The sequence below is a fragment of the Protomyctophum parallelum genome (genome assembly GCF_964188405.1).
Source record: "Protomyctophum parallelum genome assembly, chromosome: 23".
Lineage (NCBI taxonomy): Eukaryota > Metazoa > Chordata > Actinopteri > Myctophiformes > Myctophidae > Protomyctophum > Protomyctophum parallelum.
The window spans coordinates 27,039,862-27,061,575 of record NC_139715.1 but is presented as its reverse complement, the minus strand read 5'-3'; the positions used below and the strand labels follow the sequence as shown (position 1 = coordinate 27,061,575).

Below are 21,714 nucleotides of genomic sequence, written 5' to 3'. Positions count from 1 at the left end.
ATGTTTTATTTTAAGACCCCCTTTAACCAAAATGGACCCCTGTTCCATTTGAACACTCTCAGAGTTACAGATCTGTTATGGACTCATTCAGGGCTATATGTATATGCATTTCTGGTAATATTATTATCCACTCATTTTGTAAGTCCAAGGCAAAACATTAATGTTGACAAAAATGGCCACCTCAAGCCAACAATGCGATGACCTCTGCCTCTCATGTGCAACAGGAGCATGTCTATCTCAGATGCGTTCACACAAATAGCCTGTTTGATAAGGTGAGGGGTGTCTGGGTACTAGTAGACACACTCATTATCTACTCCCACTTAAATATACAGTAACAGTGTGATGGAGATGCGAGGAAACAAATGCAGTATTTGATACACAACATGCACAAACATGGAATGACTAAGAAGAGCTGTGACAATCATGACAATAACAATGGCCTCTCTTTGTAGCCTGATCAAAGGGTTTGTGAGTGATTACATCAAAATAATATTGAATCAGCCAATCATGGAATGTTCTACTGTCCTCGATACTTCAAGGAAAAAGACGTCCAAAACCAAGACGACAACATGAATGAAGAGAGTTTAGAAAGCAACAACATGTCTTATTGACTCTACTATATATGACTGCTTTTCTTACGTGAACATATGAAACGAACAGAAAAAGAGGTTTACAAAAAAAATAAAGATATTCAGGTTGGGGTTAGGGTTAGAATTAACAGACATGTGAATGAATGAATGAATGAATTAATGAATTAACTAACTAACTAACTAACAAACAAACGAACAAACAAAATAATGAATGAATGAATGAACGAACGAACAAAATAATGAATGAATGAATGAATTAAGTAATGAATGAATTATGAATGCCTTTATTGCAGACTCAAGGTCCATAGAAAAAAAAACAAAAAACACAATTACTGCAACATACATACAATAAAAATGGTCCAAATGCGTTGATCTTGATCTTTTTAACTCTGAGACTGTATGGACAGTGGTAGAAAGTAATTAAGTACATTTACATCTTCCTGTTTACAATTCTGAAGTATAGGCTCCTTTATCTGAGTATTTCCCCTTTACAATTTAGGCATTTAGCAGACGCTCTTAATCCTGTTTTTTTTCTGCCCAATACTTTGACTTCTACTTTATCTCTCCATCCTGAGTTAAAATGGAACATTGTTTTTGCTCCACCACTACAATTATTTGACAGCTTTACTCTATAGTTATTTTGCAGATTCACCCCATTTTTTTTTTCTTTTTTAAGATATTTTTTTTGCGGCTTACGCCTTTTATTGATTTTTTTAAGGGACAGACAGTAGGCTGACAGGAAACGGGAGAGAGATGGGGGGGATGACATGCGGTAAAGGCCGTGTCGGGTCCGGGAGTCGAACCCGCGGCACACCGCGACTGGATCACCAGTCCGGTGCCCAGACCGTTACGCTACGGCCTGGGCCGATTCACCCCATTTTAGGTGTAGTATTTCTACATTGTGGTATTCCTACTTTTACTTAAAAAAAGTAATCTGAGCACTTTTTTCACCACTCCATATGGGACCATTATCTATTTATTTATTTATTTTGACTCTGAGATTTTGTAAATGGAACCAAATGAACACATTAAACCAACAGGACACAGGATGCTACTGTACCTTCTGTGTCTGAAACACACTCACTGACGACTCAGTCCACCCAACCCAGAACCCAGCATAGAGGGGTTCAGTGAATTTGGCCTGGAAGCTGTGCAGGTGTGCCAGGGTGTCAGAGGACACTTTGTAGAAGGACACGGTGCCAGAAGAAAGGTCAACATGCACTGCTACTCTACCTGAGCGAGAGGAGGGACTGACAGGGAGGTCCGTTTTCTTCTTATTGTGCCACGCAGTGTAACTGTTATCATCACCACTACACCTCAGACTCCAAGACTTGTCATTGAATCCAAACTGACTGTCATCACCCTTTCTGTTGACTCCTCTGTATGTCACTGCTATCTCAACCTCTCCACTCCACTCCACCTCCCAGTAACAGCGTCCAGTAAGACTCTCTCTACACATCACCTGTCCATAGTCTTTAAATCTGTCTGCGTGATCAGGATACTTCTGTTCCCCTTCCACACGTGTCACCTTCCTGTTGTCCTCAGAGAGAGAGATCTTTACGTGTGCTGTGTTTGGATCCAGTGTGAGTTTACGCGCATCTGATGAGAGAACACGAGTAAACATACAAAAGAAACATCATTCACTGATTATCATCGTCCCTTGACTCCCACAACTGATGAAAACAACTCTAGTGGAACAGAAATTCCTGTTAGACCAGACTAAATGCATGTTAGACCAGGCTAAATGCATGCTAGACCAGGCTAAATGCATGCTAGACCAGGCTAAATGCATGTTAGACCATGCAGTCTAAATACATGGTAGATGAGACTAGATGAGGCTCACTGCCAACGATTGAGATTATCAGTGTGTATTATGTACATGTTCGGTACCGAACACACCAACAGTTACTTATATGTCACATGATGTGCAAGTACACCACCTAGACATGTCAGTATGTCCGATGATGTAAACGTCACCCACCACTGGTCTACTGGTATCCAGTTTAATAAGCATTTGGCATGTGTTGTGAGCTTGCAGATCTAAGTGGTTATTTTGATACTACATTGACACATTTAGCTGGAACCCCCTCAATGACCCTGTGGGTCCCCAGACCCCACCACTGGGTCTATACTGCTATCCAAACAATGTACTGTATGAAGGGTTTGTGTAAAAGCAGTGTATACTGAACTGATCACCATGTACTCACGTTTTAAGAATTCCTTGACATTTCTGTTTGGTCTCCCTGGAGGCACCAGTGGGCGTGAGTCTCTGGGCACTGCTGGATGTGAGTCTTGTGAGACTCTGGGTCTGGACACTGCTGGATGTGAGTCTTGTGAGACTCTGGGTCTGGGCACTGCTGGATGTGAGTCTTGTGAGACTCTGGTTGTGGGCACTGCTGGATGTGAGTCTTGTGAGACTCTGGGTCTGGGCACTGCTGGATGTGAGTCTTGTGAGACTCTGGTTCTGGGCACTGCTGGATGTGAGTCTTGTGAGACTCTGGTTCTGGGCACTGCTGGATGTGAGTCTTGTGAGACTCTGGTTCTGGGCACTGCTGGATGTGAGTCTTGTGAGACTCTGGTTCTGGGCACTGCTGGATGTGAGTCTTGTGAGACTCTGGTTGTGGGCACTGCTGGATGTGAGTCTTGTGAGACTCTGGTTGTGGGCACTGCTGGATGTGAGTCTTGTGAGACTCTGGGTCTGGACACTGCTGGATGTGAGTCTTGTGAGACTCTGGTTGTGGGCACTGCTGGATGTGAGTCTTGTGAGACTCTGGTTGTGGGCACTGCTGGATGTGAGTCTTGTGAGACTCTGGTTGTGGGCACTGCTGGATGTGAGTCTTGTGAGACTCTGGGTCTGGGCACTGCTGGATGTGGGTTTTGTACTGAAAAACCGAGGCACAAAATATGCATAAATCAGTGGATGCGGAAATACACACTGAGTGTGCTGGGTGCTCTCTAGTCATATTCAGTGCAGTCGGTGCAGAGTCGGTTTGTTAACTCTGAAGCTGGGGTGTCCAGTTTGTTGACTCCCACCACTGATGAACACTAGTGGAACAAGTAATAGCTTAAGGCCTGATAAGCTAAATGGCTGCTAGACAAGGCTAAATGTGCTAAACAAATGTGCTAGATGAGGCTAAATGCCTGCTAGACGAGGCTAAAAGCATCACCCCACCCCTGGTCTACTGGTATCCAAACAATGTCACTGTATGAAGTGTTTGTGTAAAAGCAGTGATCACATGTACTCACGTTTTGAGAAGTGATTGATCCTTCTTTTTACGTTACCTGGAGAAACTTTCTCACATGGACGTGAGACACTGGACACTGCTGGATGAGGAACCAAATAAGTCATTGACATCATGACTGAAGAACTGAGGTTACATTTTAATGTACAATAAATCAGTGGGTTCATTCTGACATACACACTGAGAGCTCTCTAGTCATAAGTTAACTCAGTGCACTTTGCCCCACTGAGTGTGCACAGTGACGGCTCTACTCTGAAGCTGGGTTGTCCTGTTTTTTGTTTGTTTTTTACTCTCAACACCGATGAAAACAACACTAGTGGAACAGGGGCCCGTTCCACGAAACGTGGATTAGAGATTTAACAGATATCCTGATTTAACAGATATCCTGGCTTAATATATTATAATTAGAATGCCTACTTTCCTTAGTGGATGCACTCTGAGCCCCCCCACCACACGTATAAACTGTACTTTTTGGCCAGAAAGGGATTTTCTTTCACCGGAGGAAAAATATTCTCTATGGTGCAGTTCTCTGGGCAATATCGGTAGAGGGCGCAGCGAAGTAACTAAAATTAAAAAAATCCGGTGGAAACCAAATCTCCTTTTAGCCAAAAAGTACAGTTTATACGTGTGGTGGGGGGCTCCGAGTGCGTCCACTAAGGAAAGTAGGCTTTCTAATGACACAACTCGCCTTTGTTTTGGTGAGTAGCAAAAGCGTTCTTTTTATTTACGCTAAAGAGCAGAGGCTGGTCTGCATTCATGCGAGCGGCGGAAGTTGAGAGTAACATAGCTCTAAATGCAACGCATTAGAGCTATGGACCAGAGCTAGGTTAATGCCTACTAGATGAGGCTAGCCGCATGCTCAACACTGTGGCATCACTGCCAGAGCAATATGTTACCAAAGCTGATTAACAGTGTCAACTAATCAGTTTCTCAGTGTGTATTATCGAACACACCAAAAGTTACTGTATGTGACCAGTCTACTGGTCAGTAGACTGGTATCCAAACAATGATACTGTATGGAGGGTTTGTGTAAAAGCAGTGCATGTAGCCTACTGATGATGTTTGTAGGACAATAGGACAAAAGCTCACCTCTTAGTGGATCCTTCAAGATGCCAGCACCATCCTGTTGAACACAGTCATGTTATTTTATTTCCAACAGTATGGTATTGTATTGCACATCATCATTATGTCATTATGCACCTGGCACATGTAACACTTCGCTTTCACCTAAGTTATATAGCTGAGGATTTGTCACTCAAATAATTGCGAGAACATAAAAACATTTACTTTTTTGGCTTTGTAAACAAAACAGTGACGCCTGGCGTAAATCTCCTGGCGCTGGACCTCCAGGTGTCCCATGGTGGGCATGCGTGCCAGGCCCTCGGCCGTGCGCCACAGGAGGGTTCCACCACACAGGTCGATCAGCGAGCCATCCACCAGTTCCTGAGACTCCTGAGGCACCTGGACGAAAACATGAGAACTTAAGACAAGAATGCTATATGATGAACATAGATTTGTACATAATCAGCAAGCAGCGCAAGTTCGCAACACTTATCTTCTAACAGGGTCATGTGTGCATTTACTTACCTGTATGTATGAGAATAAAGTCTGCACACTAGGTCATGCTCCAAAGCAGACTTTATTGCAAACTCTATTTAAAGAAGAGTACCTCAAGTTGCCATGTATTGCTGTACTTCAATATATTTTGATGAGACATATTTTTAGGGAATATATTACATTGGGAAATGGGTTAAGTATGAAACAACAGGAGAACTGTAGTGCACTAAATAATCAAAATGGCAGTTGTGTGCACTGCCTGCAAAGTGACAGCTAGCGTCGCAGTCCCAAAATATTGTGTTCGTTGTCATGATTTGTCACGATCCGAGTTGGCTTTGTCCGCGGCGTAACAGTCTTTATATAAATACTTTTTGAAAAGCCTATGGAGAAAATGAATGGAGAATCATTTCCTGGGCCACTCATCGTTCTGAAAGGGGGAGGGACTGCGACGCTCTATAGTCTAGATTTATTTTCTTTCGATAATTGGTCTGTGCACTGTTTGTTATGAACATGTATCCTGCATATTGTCCTCACCATCCACCCCCGTTGCTGAGGCGAGCAGGTCTCCCGGACGGTGAAGACGTTGCCGCACACCGAGATCTCCCTCCACAGGCCAGGCTCGTAGTCCTTAGTGAAGCCATGGCGCGGGTGCATCACCAGCACACCATTGGTGGTCAGTCCGTCCATCTGTCCATCATGCGTCTTCCATTTGACTGCCTCTTGCTGCGGGGAGACGAAGTGTATTACAGTGTATTAAACTTATTTACTTGAGAAAAGTACAAAACTATTGGCATAAAAAAAAGTACCAAACTTTTTCAAAGGTAGCAGATCTAAAAGCTCACAACACACGCATTGCAATGAGCTGTGATTGCCTATTTTCGAGGTATTCATTTTGAATGCATTTGTTCATCGATTAATCATTAATCCCTGCACAGTCACACAGACACAGTTGTGTATGACACATTTGACCTGACATTTCTTAACCTACACCCAGGAAGATGTTCTTGGTGGAGTCGAAGCCGGCGGCGTAGATGCGTGCGGCATAGGGCGGGCTCCTCTGGCAGACGATGCGGCAGGCGAAACGTGAGATGGGTGAATGGCTGTCGGGCTCTGCTGTCAACACAAAGTCATTGGGTCTTTCCTTGGACCGCCCAATCTGTAAACAAATACACAAGGGGTTGCACATTACTCACAGCTTTTTCACATACACTGTCACCACGTTCAGTGAGTGGAAACATAAACATAAATATAAGATACATAAATAACAAAAACTGCTAAAAAATCATATCCGCTCACAAGCTCATGTGAAACACAGTCATGATTTCTGAATGGAAGACCTTCAGGCTTCAACCACTGCAGATGAACATGTTATGGTTGTATTAACATACTCTACCTTAAATTATTGCCACAATTACATTTTAGTTGAAATAATTGTAAATGCTCTATATTCTGATCAACGCTATAGATTGTTTTCAGTAACAGGTTTCTCCCTCCAGAAATAAGGTTGGGATATTAATTCTATTCAATCAGGAGACTATATATTCTTCAGCTCGTTCCAATGTTCCAATTATGTGTCTGCTCATTCTTTGGTGAAAATCTTGTTTCTGATCATTAAAAAGCCAGAGAGACAGGGAGGTGAACAAACACATTTTCAGAACAGAGCGTGTTTATTTTAGTCATTTGATCAATTAATAATACTAAGTAACTAACGCATAGTATACTTTAAGTTAAAATGTCTTGGCATATTTATTTGTTATAATACAATGTTAGTGTTTTGGCAATTTTGGCCCACTTGCAATATCCTCACAACCCTTGCTGGTCTTATAGTGTAAAACACAATGTATGCATAATGGATCCTACAGACCTGAAACATATCTGTATTGCTGTCACAAGCGTATTCCATCACGGCCGTGGAGACTTGGCCCATTTGGGAGACAGTAGTGTAGCATATTCTGTGCTGGTCCCTGATGCTTAGCGCCTATGGAACACAGAGAAGTTCAGTGATGGACAAAGTACACAACCTCAGTACTTGAGTCAAAACATAGATAGGCCTACTCCATGGTCAAATACTACTCAACCACAAGTGGATGCTGTTGCTCTTTCAAATGTGTATGTTACAGTAACTGGCTTTCTTAAAAGAAATACTTGATACCAGACACAAAACAATCAAAGTGAAAATAGCAGATCAACATGCTCACGACATCACAACACCACGACACATTGGGAGCTCGTAGGTCTGCTTTCAATTTGAAAGATTACTTTTACTTAAGTCCCAATTCCACCAGTGCTTACCTCAGTTGCCTGTGTGTTGCAGCCCATGTGTACAGTGCTTAGTTTCACACCATTGGCCTTGGTTCTCTTGCACAAAGAAAAACGGCGTTTCCTCCAGGCCTCGTCCCCGTTGGGCGGGAAACCATAGTCGCTGTGAAGAGAAGATTAACCAGTGGTGGGGGCTCTTTAATAAAGCAAGCTTGTGACATTTTTGTTTCGGTTCAGACCGGCAAGTATGCATGGAAAGTGTCGTAATATGGAGCTTCATGGATCAACCTGGCCATATTATATGATATACATAAATGTAACACTTTATGTTTGGCCTGCGAGGCTATCGACACCATTCCCACAACCACAAGTACCCCTTTGATCATTTTCACTGACAACGCTTCGTCTTTGACATGATTTGGCACACTTCTAATCACTTAAACCCTATAGTTAACTGGGATCCCCCAGGGCTCTATTTTAGGTAAAATAGTATTTCCATCCACACCAAATCGCTTCACCAAATAAATAACTGATCTACAAGCTTTAGGCAGAATCACAACTCTGTTGGATTTGAGCTTTTCTGCCTTTGCCTTTGATAATAAAGTGGGCCTCTTCCTTACTTCCATTAGAGGTGATTCCATTGATTACAAAGGCTCTGCTACATCTAGTGTTGCACAGTGGTTCTCAAGCTTTTTAAATTCAAGAACCCACATAACTCGGAGAGTGTACAAATGGAACAATATGGACCATTGCAGGTCCAGTTGGGTCCATCTGTATACGGTAACGGGTCATTGTTCCGACCGTATTAGTGACTCCAACCCATTACCCTGTAGTGTACACTCTCAGAGTTACACACCCGTAAGGTGCCATTTTGGAACCCCCTCAAGGATCCATGAGGTTACCTGGACATACAGTTGAGACCCACAGGTGTAGCAGAGTGTTTCCGGAGATCCAACATGGACAATACAGCACCCTGACTTTATTTGACCAGAAAAACAACCTCAATTAGTATAATTGGTCATACCCGTGGAAGAAGTAAGATCGATCAAGGCCCGATTTCTTTCCAATATGGCTGCTGTCCACAGAGCCTATTCAATGAATATTAATAAATTAGTGTTTCATACCCCAGGACAAAGAGCTCCCCATATTTGATGGAGGCCGATGAGGAGGACATCTTTTCTTGGTAACATGCCATTGGTGCTTCCTTCAGAGGGAGGGCATGCAGGGCTCTCCGATAGCTAGAAACTCCTGTCGCCTGCTTCAAAGTCTAGTGGTTGTTGCTGTCCTTTATGCCCCACTAAACCTGCACACATCACAAGAACAACACATGTGAGGTTTGATTCCAAAATGAGATATAGCCTACCACTTGCTATGTATACCTCAGTGTACTGTGAATAGAGACAATAGCTAGCGAAATTAACTAAACATTTCACATGGTTTGTGAGCTTGTCAATTTAAATATTTTTAAACATTTAGGACACACACACACACACACACACACACACACACACACACACACACACACACACACACACACACACACACACACACACACACACACACACACACACACACACACACACACACACAGACACAGTGTGTGTGTGTACACATTTAAGAAAATAGTTCACTTCAATGACAAATCACAAGCCCTTACTTACTTGACTATAGTAGGCTATCCAAAAACAGTGGGTCAGAAGAAACTTAACTGATTCTCAGAAGTACATTCGACGGCTCATCAATTCGGTCAAGTCCTCAAGCCTTGATTTATGAACTGAGGTTCAAGATGTGCTATTATTTATACTGTAGTACTGCTGTTCAACCAATCACAGCTCTTTGATCTGCCTGATCAAGAACCATTGTCAATCAGCTTGATCAATAGGGTCGCTCTCACTCTCACTCTCATAATTTGGCATGAGAGAATTTGCCTAAGCAAAGGGGAAACAAAACAATCAAAATAAAGCATTGTAGCTCAAACGAAATGTGTCAAGACTGTGTACATTTTGTGTTACGTTGCAAGTGTAACTTATACAAAACTGTAAATTGTACATTTTGCTATAAAAAAATTTTAGCTTGGGAAGTTGGGCTAAACTTTTGAAACATATAGCATCAATGTTTCAATGTTTTGCAGTCACTACACTTCGTATAGAAACGTGGACAACTTGAACGTGAACACATTTTCCATATATATTTAACGGTGATTGCTCTGTTTGTATACTGTATACAGTATTTCTACATACCGAGATCACTCATTGTGGAGTGTGGACAGTGAAGAAATACAGACAATGAGTATTAGTCCATACTGTACTTCACCCAGCAGATATGGTGGTGTTTTGTCATTTAACTCTCTTTGGGTGAATGTAATCTGTGGAAAGTAGGCTATGTGTCTCTGGTGTCTTGGTACAGTGGGGAAATGGTTAGGAAGCTTATGTATACATATCATTTTAAATAACACAACTCATACCCTTCTTTTGACCCAGAAATATGTGTACTGGAAACAATTGATTTGATGTTTGTTATTCAGGTTTTACATGTCAAAATGTGCCTTCAGTATAACTGTCCGGTATTTTTAAAATGTTGAAATCCACAATAAAAATAAGTGAACACCCATGGCATAAATGTGCTAGGGTTTACAGCAATACTGTAAATAAATGGGCAATATATTGTACCCACAAAATGTAAAAAAAAATCTTAAATCACTATTTGTCCGGATGTTGTGCACATCTGTTTGAAAGCATATTGCATGTTAATCATTAGATAGTTACAGTATATGTGTCATAGCAAAAAGTCTTTGTCAATGTGCAGCTGTGACCAAATCTCTGTAATATTTAATTATTTCACTTTTTCTCCCTTTAGTAATCTTTGGAACAAAAACATGTAATTCAGTGCAAAGCAGTCGACATATACTTATAATGTTATTATGACATTAATATATAAAATGCATAATGAAAAGTAAGGATAGACTGTGCAGCTGAAGCTAGCTAATTTACATAGGCCTGATCCCATCAATCAGTGTAACACTTGTCAATCAGTGCAACAAAGGTTTCATGACAATATAGCTTTGTTATACCTTGTTTTAACTAGTGAACAACATTTACAGTAAGTAAAAAAATAATTTGCAAGCAAATATATGCAATTGTTGTATGTAGGATCATAGGTCAACTATAAGAACCTTAGTCATCAGTCTAAACAGTAGAACATCCAATAAATCAATGTATGTACTGTATAGGTTGCTGGATGGACAGTGTTGTTCACTTACATATCATATGTATGTAACGTAACACAACTCTGTTTACATGTTTCTTTTTCTCTATTTCTCTTATGTAATTGTTGATTGTTTTATTCTGCTTGCTTAGGCAACAGTTTTATCATGCCAATAAAACCCCATTGTATTGAATTGGACAGAGAGAGAGAGATTGAGAGAGAGAGAGAGAGAGAGAGAGATAGCCCATCAATCAAGCTGATTGTCGAGCCCATCAATCAAGCTGATCGTCATGGAAATTTAAATAATTGAATCAGCTGAATAGGTTCTTGATCGGGCAATTTAAATTGAAGAATGGTAAAAGATTGAACAGCAGCATCACATACTATTATAAATAGCACATCAAGAACCTCAGTTCATTCATTGAAGCATGAGGACTTGACCGAAGAGCAAAACATTCTTATTCTACCCCACCTGGAGAGTCTACTAGTCAAGTAAGTATAATGGCTTGGGCTTAATAATGTGTGATTTTGTAGATCTATGTACTTTTACTTTTGTTATAATTTTGATGCCTATATCTTTGTCCTTTTACCCACTATTTAATATTTCTAAATGATATTGCCATTTGCCACTGTACTTGTATTTAAAGGTAGGGCAATTGATATTTTTTGGTTACTGCTATCGAGTGTTTATTCAGCAACAGGACTCTCCCTGTCTCCGGTTCTTTGATAAACAGAAAATACAGTACCAATTTCTAGTGTGTGTGTGCGTGCATGCATGCTTGTATTAACCACATTAAATGTGCCTATCTATTTTGGGCATGTCTTGGAAATGTTCAAACATTTCAGAAATGTTGAAAAATATTTAGACTGAAAAGCTAACAAGCTTCAGGATGTGAAACGTGAGCGTTTAAGATTGGATATTCTCTCTATTCGGCATTCGCTGTACATTGAGGTATATTATACAGAGTCATTTTGGAATGAAACCTCACATACATAGTTGTTCTTGTGATGTGTGCAGGTTACGTAAGTGGGGCATAAAGGACAGCGACAACTACTAGACTAGTGTTGCACTATCCTGCACGGCACTCCCTCTGAAGGATCGAAGCACCAATCAATGGCACTTCATCAAGACTCCTCACCGGCCTCCATCACATATGGGGAGCTCTCTGTCCTAGGGTAAGAAACACTATATTATCTCATATTCATTGAATAGCTATGGGTCTACGGACTGCACCCATATTGGAAAGAAATAGGCCCTCTTCCTTACTTCCTCCCTGGATATGACCAATTATACTTGTGTTTCTGGTCAAACAGTGTCATGGTCCTGATATTGTCCATGTTGGTTCTCTGGAAACACTCTGCTACACCAGTGAGTCTCAAAATGTGTAGGCCTATATCCAGGTACCCTAATGGGTCCTTGAAAAGGTTTCAAATGGCAAGTGTATAAGGGAACCAATTGAAGATGAAATGGTCAATTTTGTTCTATTTGTACACTCAATTTACATTCAATTTCCTTACGCAATAACACGGCTAGTTGTTGTCTCTGTGAGGCCAACGGCACTGATGCCAGGGCAGAACTTCTGCCCAAAATGTTTCACATCTTTTCACATCTGTTACGACACTGTCGAAGATCTGAACCGAAAAGAAAATTGTCACAAGCTTGCTTTATTAACCACAGCGCTCCCACCACTGTTTCATCTCTTCACAGCTACAATAGCCTCCTGCCCAACGGGGACGAGGCCAGGGGAAAAAGCCACTTTGCTTTGTGCAAGAGAGCCACGGCCAACGGTGTGATACCAAGAACTGTACACAACAATCCAGGAAATGATCACTTCTCCCTTAGCCAGGTGACCCCCCCCACCCTCTTCTTTACAACCCCCTTCCTTCATATCACTCATTTTCATAGAAGAGAGATAAATCAAAGAAAACAAACAAATGATCTACATATTTACACTACATAGTACCTGAGAAAAGGTGTGTGCATAGCAACAGATGTATGATGTACATACTATGAACATTGGTTAAGTCATTCATTGTCAGGTTAAATACCTAAATTACCACCCAGCGCCAGGCTTTTTTGTACTTACTTACGTTTTAACTAGTCACAGAATATTCATCTTCACTATGATCGCACCGCGGACCGTTGGTAATGACATAGCCAATTGCTGCACGTTCGCAGAAAGAATCCGCTTGTAAATCCATGTGTTCATTAGTTGGAGCCCATTGAAAATTGAACGATCCAGGAGTTAAACGGTGCATTATAGGTTAGCTAAGAGCACTGTCTAGTGTAAAAACGAAACACAAAAAATACGTAAAAGACATCTTTGGCGGTGTGGTTCCTTTCAAACATAACCACACAATGTGTCATGATGTTGTGATGTGATGTTGTGAGCTTGTAATTATTTTTTATTTCTGGAGAATCTTTCAACTGTTTAGGAAAATAAAATCGAAATATCAATTATTTCTAACAGTGAACTTCTCTGTGTTCCATAGGCGATGCACAGCGTATGCTACACTGTCTCCAAAATCTGCACGGTCGTGGTGGAATACGTTGCTGACAGCAATACGGACATGTTTCAGGTCTGTAGGATTCGTTACGCACACATTATTTTGTGGACTATAATGTATAGATCAGTGATTCACAACCTGTGGGCAGAGAGGGTATTGCAAGTGGGCCCCCAAATAATTCCCAAACCACTAACATTGATCCAAGCGTTCTATTGGTTATATTGATAATATAACCAATAGGTGTGGTGTTATTTTTTTTCATTTGCTGCTTTCTTTCGTTTTAGCGATTTTAGCATTTCTTTGACAGGGGGGGGGGGGGGGGGGGGGCATTCGAACATAGGGCTAAATATGTATTTTTTTTATACAATATTATATCGATTTATTTTTTTATTATTTACTATAGTCCTACCAGGAAATTACATCTGGCCACAACCAATCACAGGATATACTGAATGTGAAGGGGGGTACTATAGGGGGATGCCATCCTGTGTTGGCTGTGTGGCTCAACATGTCAGTTTGACATTCCCAAAATATAGGGACAGTAGGTGAATTATTATTACAGTGTATGTAAACAAGCCGTGTACCCCTTGTGTGTTTGTCTTTAACAGATCGGGCGGTCCATAAAGGGTCCCAATGACTTTGTGGTGACGGACACAGTGCCTGATGCGGCCAACAGCGAGTCAGGCATCTCACGCTTCGCCTGCCGCATCATCTGCCAGAGGAACCCGCCCTACACCGCGCGCATCTGCGCTGCCGGCTTCGACTGCTCAAAGAACATCTTCCTGGGTGTAGGTTATATAACATCAGATCAAATATCTCATGCATAAGTGTCTGTGTGACTGTGCAGGAATTCATAACTTGTTTCATTTATCGACTCAAAATGATTACCTCGAAAATATGCAATCACGGCGTGTTACAATGCGGTGTGTTTTGAGCTTTTTTGAGTGGTGCAACCACTCCAAGGAACAGCAATGACCGTGTTCACCTATGTGTTGGTTCACCCATGTGACTACCTATGTGTTGGTTAATGAGCATCAGTATAATGAGTACCAGTAGGGGCGCTGTTGTGCCTGAAACAGAGAGAGGGATAGTGCTGCACTGTTGCCTGCTAATGAGAGAGAGAGTGAGAGAGAGGTGTGTGGGGGGGGGGAGATGCACCACTCAGTTCACACAGGTGTGATTTTATGCTACAATTGAGAAGGTTTGCTACTTGACTTTACCATAAGTACAAGTTTTTGTACTTTTCTCAAGTAAAAAAATGTAATACAGGACTTTTACTTAGCATAGTATTTTGTGTTATTGCTGCTTTTACTCATGCAAAACATCGGAGGATTCACTGCCTTCCTCTCCCCACAGAAAGCGGCAGTTAATTGGAAGACAAGTGATGGACAGAGGGACGGACTGACCACCAATGGCGTGCTGGTGATGCACCCGCTCCATGGCTTCACTCAGACTCAGGACTACGAGCCTGGCGAGTGGAGTGAGATCTCGGTGTGCGGCAATGCCTACACCCTCCGGGAAACCTGCTCGCCTCAGCAACGGGGGTGGATGGTGAGAACAATTTACAGTATACAAGTTCAGAACAAACGGTGCACGGGCTTATAGTTGGCAGTGTACAACATTCTGCAAAATTAAAGTGTGAAATACGCTATGGAAATCAGAGGTACACAAACTGCCTATTTGGCGAATTAGTGCACCACATTTCTCCCTTTGTTTCATACATAAATACACAATAAAGAACGCACATCCGCGCACATCCACTCACTAATAACCAGGTGCTGGGCTAAGTTCAAAATCCAAAGAAAATAAAGTTTGCAATAAAATCTGCTTTAGTAGAGCATCATGAGAATGAACCAGTGTGCAGACTTTATTCTCAAAGGTGGATCACATAATAACTGTTGCTTGCTCGGATCATTTGTGACTGATGATCATTTGTAACTGATGGAAATGCAATGATTGTTGATTCATGAAACAGGCTTGACTTTGTCTGAACGTAGCCTGTACAACAGCAGCTTACAAATGCACACACGTATAGATTAATCGCGTGACTTGTACGTCCTTGCTGAACTTGGAATGAATTAAGGAGCCGAGCGTGTTGTTTGGTGTTATTCATTTATTTTTAATGTATGTCTTTACGCTCCCTCAAACACATTTGCACAAACACTCAAAGTACCACAACATTGAAATAAGCTATCAAGCGCTTTTGTTTAGTTTTGAACTTTTGATCCTTTTGACAAATTATGCACAGATCTATGTTCATCATAGCATTCTTGTCTACACAAACATCAACCAAATCTGATGTTCTCATGGTTCCATCAGGTGGACAGTGAGTCTCAGGAACTGGTGGATGGCTCGCTGATCGACCTCGGTGGTGTAACCCTCCTGTGGCGCACGGCCGAGGGCCTGGCACGCATGCCCACCACGGAACACCTGGAGGTCCAGCGCCAGGAGATTTATGCCGGGCGACCCTGTTTTGTTTACAAATCCAAAAGTATTGGAGCCGCTTCCGCTCCTCCGCTTCCAAATCGAGAGGCCTTTCTGATGCAGATCCTGGAGGCAAGGATGTCAGATTTAAATAATGTACCGGTAAGATGTTGTTTTATTGACATTGAGTCAATTCTTGCATTTCATACACATTCTGACTATAAATCAGTTCTGACAAAAAGTGTCATATATGAAACCAAGCCATTCTGTTTAGTGTTGATTACACATCAGATACACCAGGCAATAACATACTCGAAAGCCCAAACCACACCAATGATTTGCCATGCAACTCTGTGAAACATGCAACTTGCGACAGAATGGTGCTTTAACTGGTCATACCACACACAAGTGCCGAGCTGCGACAAGCTCCAACGAATATCTGTTTCCACAGCAGTGGCCCAACAGCCACAGCCCTGATAAAGTACACAGCAAAAATCCAGTAATTTACAGTAACTCTGATATTGTAAAGAGTGAGCCATCAAGTTATACAATTTAACAAATAACTTGTGAACAAAATGCATCTGTACATGGTTGTGTAATCCGTATAGTCTACACTGGATTTAATTAGTAGAAGAAAAGAAGTGTAGGGCAATTAGTGCCAAATGAATAGGAGCTACAGAAACAGCCAACATTATTTGTAATCCACCTCTGACCTCTGAGCCCATATCCATGCACTCTGTGAAAAAACATCACTGAAATGTATTTTGGAAAAATAACTGTGTGTGTGTGTGTGTGTGTGTGTGCGTGCGTGTGTGTGTGTGTGTGTGTGTGTGTGTGTGTGTGTGTGTGTGTGTGTGTGTGCGCATGCGTGTGTGCGTGTCCCTCCCAGATCATAAATTTGGATGTCAAGCCTGCGATGTCTACGTTCATGCTGAAGTTCAAAACGAGGCGTGATGCTATTGACCCACGTAATGAACCCATTCTATTTGGTTACATTTGTATACTCTCTTGAGTTACAAATGGATAAATTAACACTGATATTGTTGCTGTGTAGCACAGAGGACTATTTCTCAATCTCTTCAATCTCCTTTTCTTTAGATGGTTCAGATGTGGAAGATGACGATCTTCCACAGGACGATTCTTGGCTTGCTTGACAATATCATCACACAATTCTGGAGGCAAATTTCCGGTGATAAAATGGCCACCAACGTAATCAAAATTCAACCAAAGAACAAGATTCCTATACAGGATCTCCTCAATGGTCAACAAAAACACCTTGAAGACCCTAACAGAAGCCCTTGTACTAAGGTTTCTTCAAAACTGGTCAGGCTACTACTTGGCCTCACTCCCCGGACCCACCTCACCCCTGCCCACTTTGACAGGCTGGAATGGCTTAGGGTTGACGACAGAGTGCAGCATCTTGCAATGGTTCTGGTCCACAAGATTCGTTACACCACCAAGATACCCATGTACCTAATAAATACTTCCTTAATGTCAACAAAGTCACCCACAACACCAGAGGGAGTTCAACAAACCATGTGGAACCCAGAATCGGCACTAACAAGGGACTAAATGAATCAAATGTGGAACACCCTACCAACAGTCATTAAGACATGCAAATCCCTTGACTCCTGTCTCCTTCAAAACCACTCTCAAAGGACACCTACGGACGGTTGCAATTTGAAACTGGCCCCATTTCCCCTCACTGTTTATGTGTTTTCCCCCTTTTTACCTCCTCTTATGATGCTTTCCTGTTTTTGGCTATAGAAGTGTATAATTGTACATCTCTAAATGTTCTGATGAATTGAAGATGGTGGACCCTGTTGTAAACAAGTGGAATGCTTTATGATGTCGTCCCACAGTCAACCGTTTTTGTATGGAGTTGTGCTTGAAATGTACTGTAATTCTGCAAACTGTTAATAAAAACTTCAATCAATTAATCAATCAATCAATCAATGAGGAAGATGATAATTGACGACTGGGACTGACCTCCCTTCAACTGAATAATCACTATTACAGTTCTGTTAGACAATGCTCCTGGCCCCGTGTGAGTACAGCCTTTTTAACAAACGGTACAAGAAAAGCCTTTACGACAAACGGTACAAGAAAGGGGCTTTTCACCTGTATGAGTCATCATGTGTTTTCTTAGATAACTTGTAACAGCAAAGCCTGTACCACAAACGGTACAAGAAAAGGGCTTTTCACCTGGATGAGTCCTCATGTGTATTTTTAGCTTATTTGTTTCAACACAACCTTTACCACTACGAGTCATCGTCTGTACATTTCACAGCAAAGCCTTTACCACAAACTGTACAAGCAAAGGGATTTGGCCTGTATGAACCCTCATGTGTGTTTTTAGTCCCTCATTAAACACTTTGCCACAATCAGTACAACTAAAACCTTTCTGCCCTGTGTGACTCTTCATGGAGTGAGTTTGTTTCAATGATTTTAGGTCCCATGGGCCTGAGCCTCCCACATTTTGTGTTTTGTGATTTCAGTGTGTTTAAAGCTGACTGATCTCCCCTAGTCTCCTCCCACTCATCACTGTCTTCATTGTCAGATTCAGAACAGTGTGAAGAGAGGAGCTGGATCACTAGTTGGTTGTGATGTTCCTCAGTTCAGGTGCTGGCTACAGGCTCTGTCTCTCTGTTTGCATAATCATCTTCACTATTCACTGCTTGTAATGTCAACGTTGACCCTCTTCTTGTCTTTGAAGTAGCTCCTCTTGTCCCTCTTTAATCTGTGGAGGTTGTGGTTCCTCCTGCACCAGACTGGACCTCCACTCCTCTTCAGGTGTAACCTCCTATTTACACACACACAGGGACGTGCAGAAAGTCTAGGAAAACATCACATCCGTGTGAAGTGAGGGGCGCTCTTATCATCATGTCGATTTGCTTTCATTGCTTCCATTCATTGTCAATGGGAATTGACAATTGTGTAGGACAAAAATACTGATTTGCTCGTCCACATATGACGTAAATTCTCCATTGTCAATGGCATTTAAAATCTACACTATAGCTAAATATAGGAACAAAGAGACTATAAAACGTTTGAATCTTGTACTTTAAAGTAGTAGCTGGAAAAAGTATCAACATATTATTCTTTGCCAGGGGTGGATTGGCCACAGGACGTACCAGGCATATATGCCTGGTCGGCCGGTCTGGGCCAAATGTTAAATTAGTTGTCTGTTGGTTGTGTATAATTTTGTCACATTCTGTCTCTCCCTCAGTCTGTGACTCCACACTGGCCACTCCCATATCCCATTCCAGCACACCCAGTTCACCCAGTTCCATTTACACACCTGTCTTCAACTACCTCATCAGCCCAGCAGTGAACACTTCTCCAATCAACCTGCTCACTATATAACTGGACTCAGTACAAACACTCATTGTCAGTTCATAACATGTTGTCATTGATGTCCTGCCTGTTCCATGCGTTGACTTTCATGTCATTCTTGATTGCCTGATTCCTACCTGCATCTACCGTGTAAGATCTGCTTAATCTTTATTAAATACTTTATATCTTTATATCTCTTGTTTGTTGTGACTTTGCACTGGGTTCAACTCTCTGTCTGCATCCTTGACAAATTTATGTTGTACTGTAAATGTGGCGGTGTTAAGGGCTTGTATTTCAAGTATTTGTATGGGCCTCGAGTCCTCGACCCGAAAAGCCCAAGTCCAAGTCCAAACCAATACTGTGGCCCACCACAGTATTGGTTGTGGTGGGCCAGCCTGGGCCAAATTCCGCAAAAATGTCCGCGCCAAATTGTTGTCGCAGTCCAGCCCTGCTCTTTGCCCACATTTTCCAAAATGGAAATTTGATGGTGTGCTGTAAATCGTGCCTGAGGAAAAGACAGCTGAAGTGGCCGGCGGCCAGTAGCCTGGTTAATAAACCAGACTAATATCGCACGGATCCGCGGGATATTAGTCTGGGGAGGCTCAGCTTGGATTTCATTTCCAGGGAAACATTTTCTCTTTGACGCAATTGGTCAGAGCTACTGTCAGTCAAAGGTCTCAAGCATTGAACGTCACTGTACCAAAGCCCGCCCATATTGCATACCGTGTCCCTATTGGGCGCACACGTTCTCGTGTGTAGAAAATGGGCGTACAATTGAGCCTCTCCAGACCGAAATCCGCCGGTAGGCAATTTTTTTTTGCCAACGGCTGATTCGGTCTGGTTTATTAACCAGGCTAGGCGGCCAGGGCTGTGTTTTCAGCAGTGTTGCAGGCAAAGACTAGCTCCGGCTTGCTAACTGACATCCCACTTCGAGGCTTTCTGCTGTATATGTCTACCTCTGAGTAGTATGTGTGCAGGGTGTGCAGGTTTCATTTATTTTCATTACTGAAACATTGATCAATAGCCAGACACAAGGTTGATGTGACATCATTGTAGTACATATGGACCAACAGACAATCAGATTGTTGGTGACAATTAAAATATGAAGCACTAATGACTAATGAGATTGCTGATTGTTTTATTGGAATATGAACCAATAGGCAGACAGATCTTCGATGACATGGTTCATTTTGGGTCGGCAGAGTTTACAACATGTCTAAGACAGTAATGAATGTCACCCAATCAAAAGAAAATGGCACATGAGGACCAATCGACCAATAGGCTCTATGCACACAGAATAACTTCCTACTTCCGGGCCGCTCCCCTACTTCCTTCACAGGTGTTACCAATGATACTATTTAAGGCTCTGTTCCATTTATAGTGTGCAGTGTTTAATTCTCAAACTCTTTATCAAGGACCCCCATAAATGAGAGCTAGTGTACAAATGTGTACAAATGTGTACACTCTCAGAGTTACACAGCCGTACAGGGCCATTTGGAACCACTCAAGGACACTTTGAGACCCACTGGTGTAGAGTGTTTCCAGTGAGCCAACACGCACAATACCAGCACCCTGACCCTGTTTGACCAGAGTGGAACAGAGCCTTAACACCTGTGAAGGAAGTAGGGATGTCCCGAGTTCTTTCCAAAATGACGTGTATGCATATAGCCTATAGTTTATAGGCTCCACAACAAACTCTCCCTATGCTGGTCTCAACTGGTCATGTGATCAGGCCATAATCGGGGCTAGATTATAGATAACAGAATGGCCTTTTTTTGTTGACACATCCAATTATTTAATGCATGTCATCATATTATATAAAAAGGCTTCCAAATGTTCTATAAGCGGCTCTACAAGCTCCCAACGTCACAAACACTATCATGGAATTCAGGGCCGTAACTAGCATGACGCAGACAATGCAATTGCGTTGGGGCCCAGAGGCATTCAGGGCCCACGTACGGCCACCACCCGTGCCATTGGTAAAATACAATTATAAATACATACGAGATCTAGATCTCTCCAACATTGGGATAGACATTGGACACAAACAAACGCTCTCTCTTCCATTAATGCTTACACTCAACTCAGGATGTGATCTGAAAAGTCAAACCTATGGAGGAGTCAGGAGTGTATGTAATCTGATACTAGTGGAAGTGATCATCATGTAATCTGATACTAGGAGGAGTGGTCTAACATTGTGGACATGGATTTCAACTTGAAGGTAAGGGGTGAATCCCTAAACTAGTCAGTGCAATATATCATAGCTAGGAGACGATGTCAACAGTGTGTTGTAGGTACAGTTCAATGTATTTCACAGGCAAAAAAACAGGACATTTACAGCAGTTGTTCTCCACCTTTTCAGACCGTGACCCCCCTGAACTGGACCCCCCAATAAAATAAAATAAAATAAAATAAAATAAAATAAAATAAAATAAAATAAAATAAAATAAAATAAAATAAAATAAAATAAAATAAAATACAGATAAATATTGTGAAAATAGCTGATCTACATTTACAACTTGTGCATCTTTCTTGTATTACTTTTGACCTGTGTTTATAGTAGGCCTATAGTACTGTAGTTTGTTGATTACTTT

At 41.8% G+C, this 21,714-nt stretch overlaps 1 protein-coding gene across 1 annotated transcript; it reads left to right on the top strand.

The window, feature by feature from the left end:
* Positions 1-11,966: 11,966 nt before the first annotated feature.
* On the top strand, positions 11,967-16,938 carry LOC310853977 (E3 ubiquitin-protein ligase pellino homolog 1-like; the record flags this gene model as incomplete). The annotated part of the gene is made up of 7 exons (XM_083758452.1): positions 11,967-12,028; positions 12,561-12,699; positions 13,346-13,432; positions 13,969-14,148; positions 14,717-14,911; positions 15,680-15,851; positions 16,883-16,938. 7 exons carry the CDS (start codon positions 11,967-11,969, stop codon positions 16,936-16,938), a joined length of 891 nt encoding a protein of 296 aa, XP_083614578.1.
* Between the last annotated feature and the right edge of the window lie 4,776 nt (positions 16,939-21,714).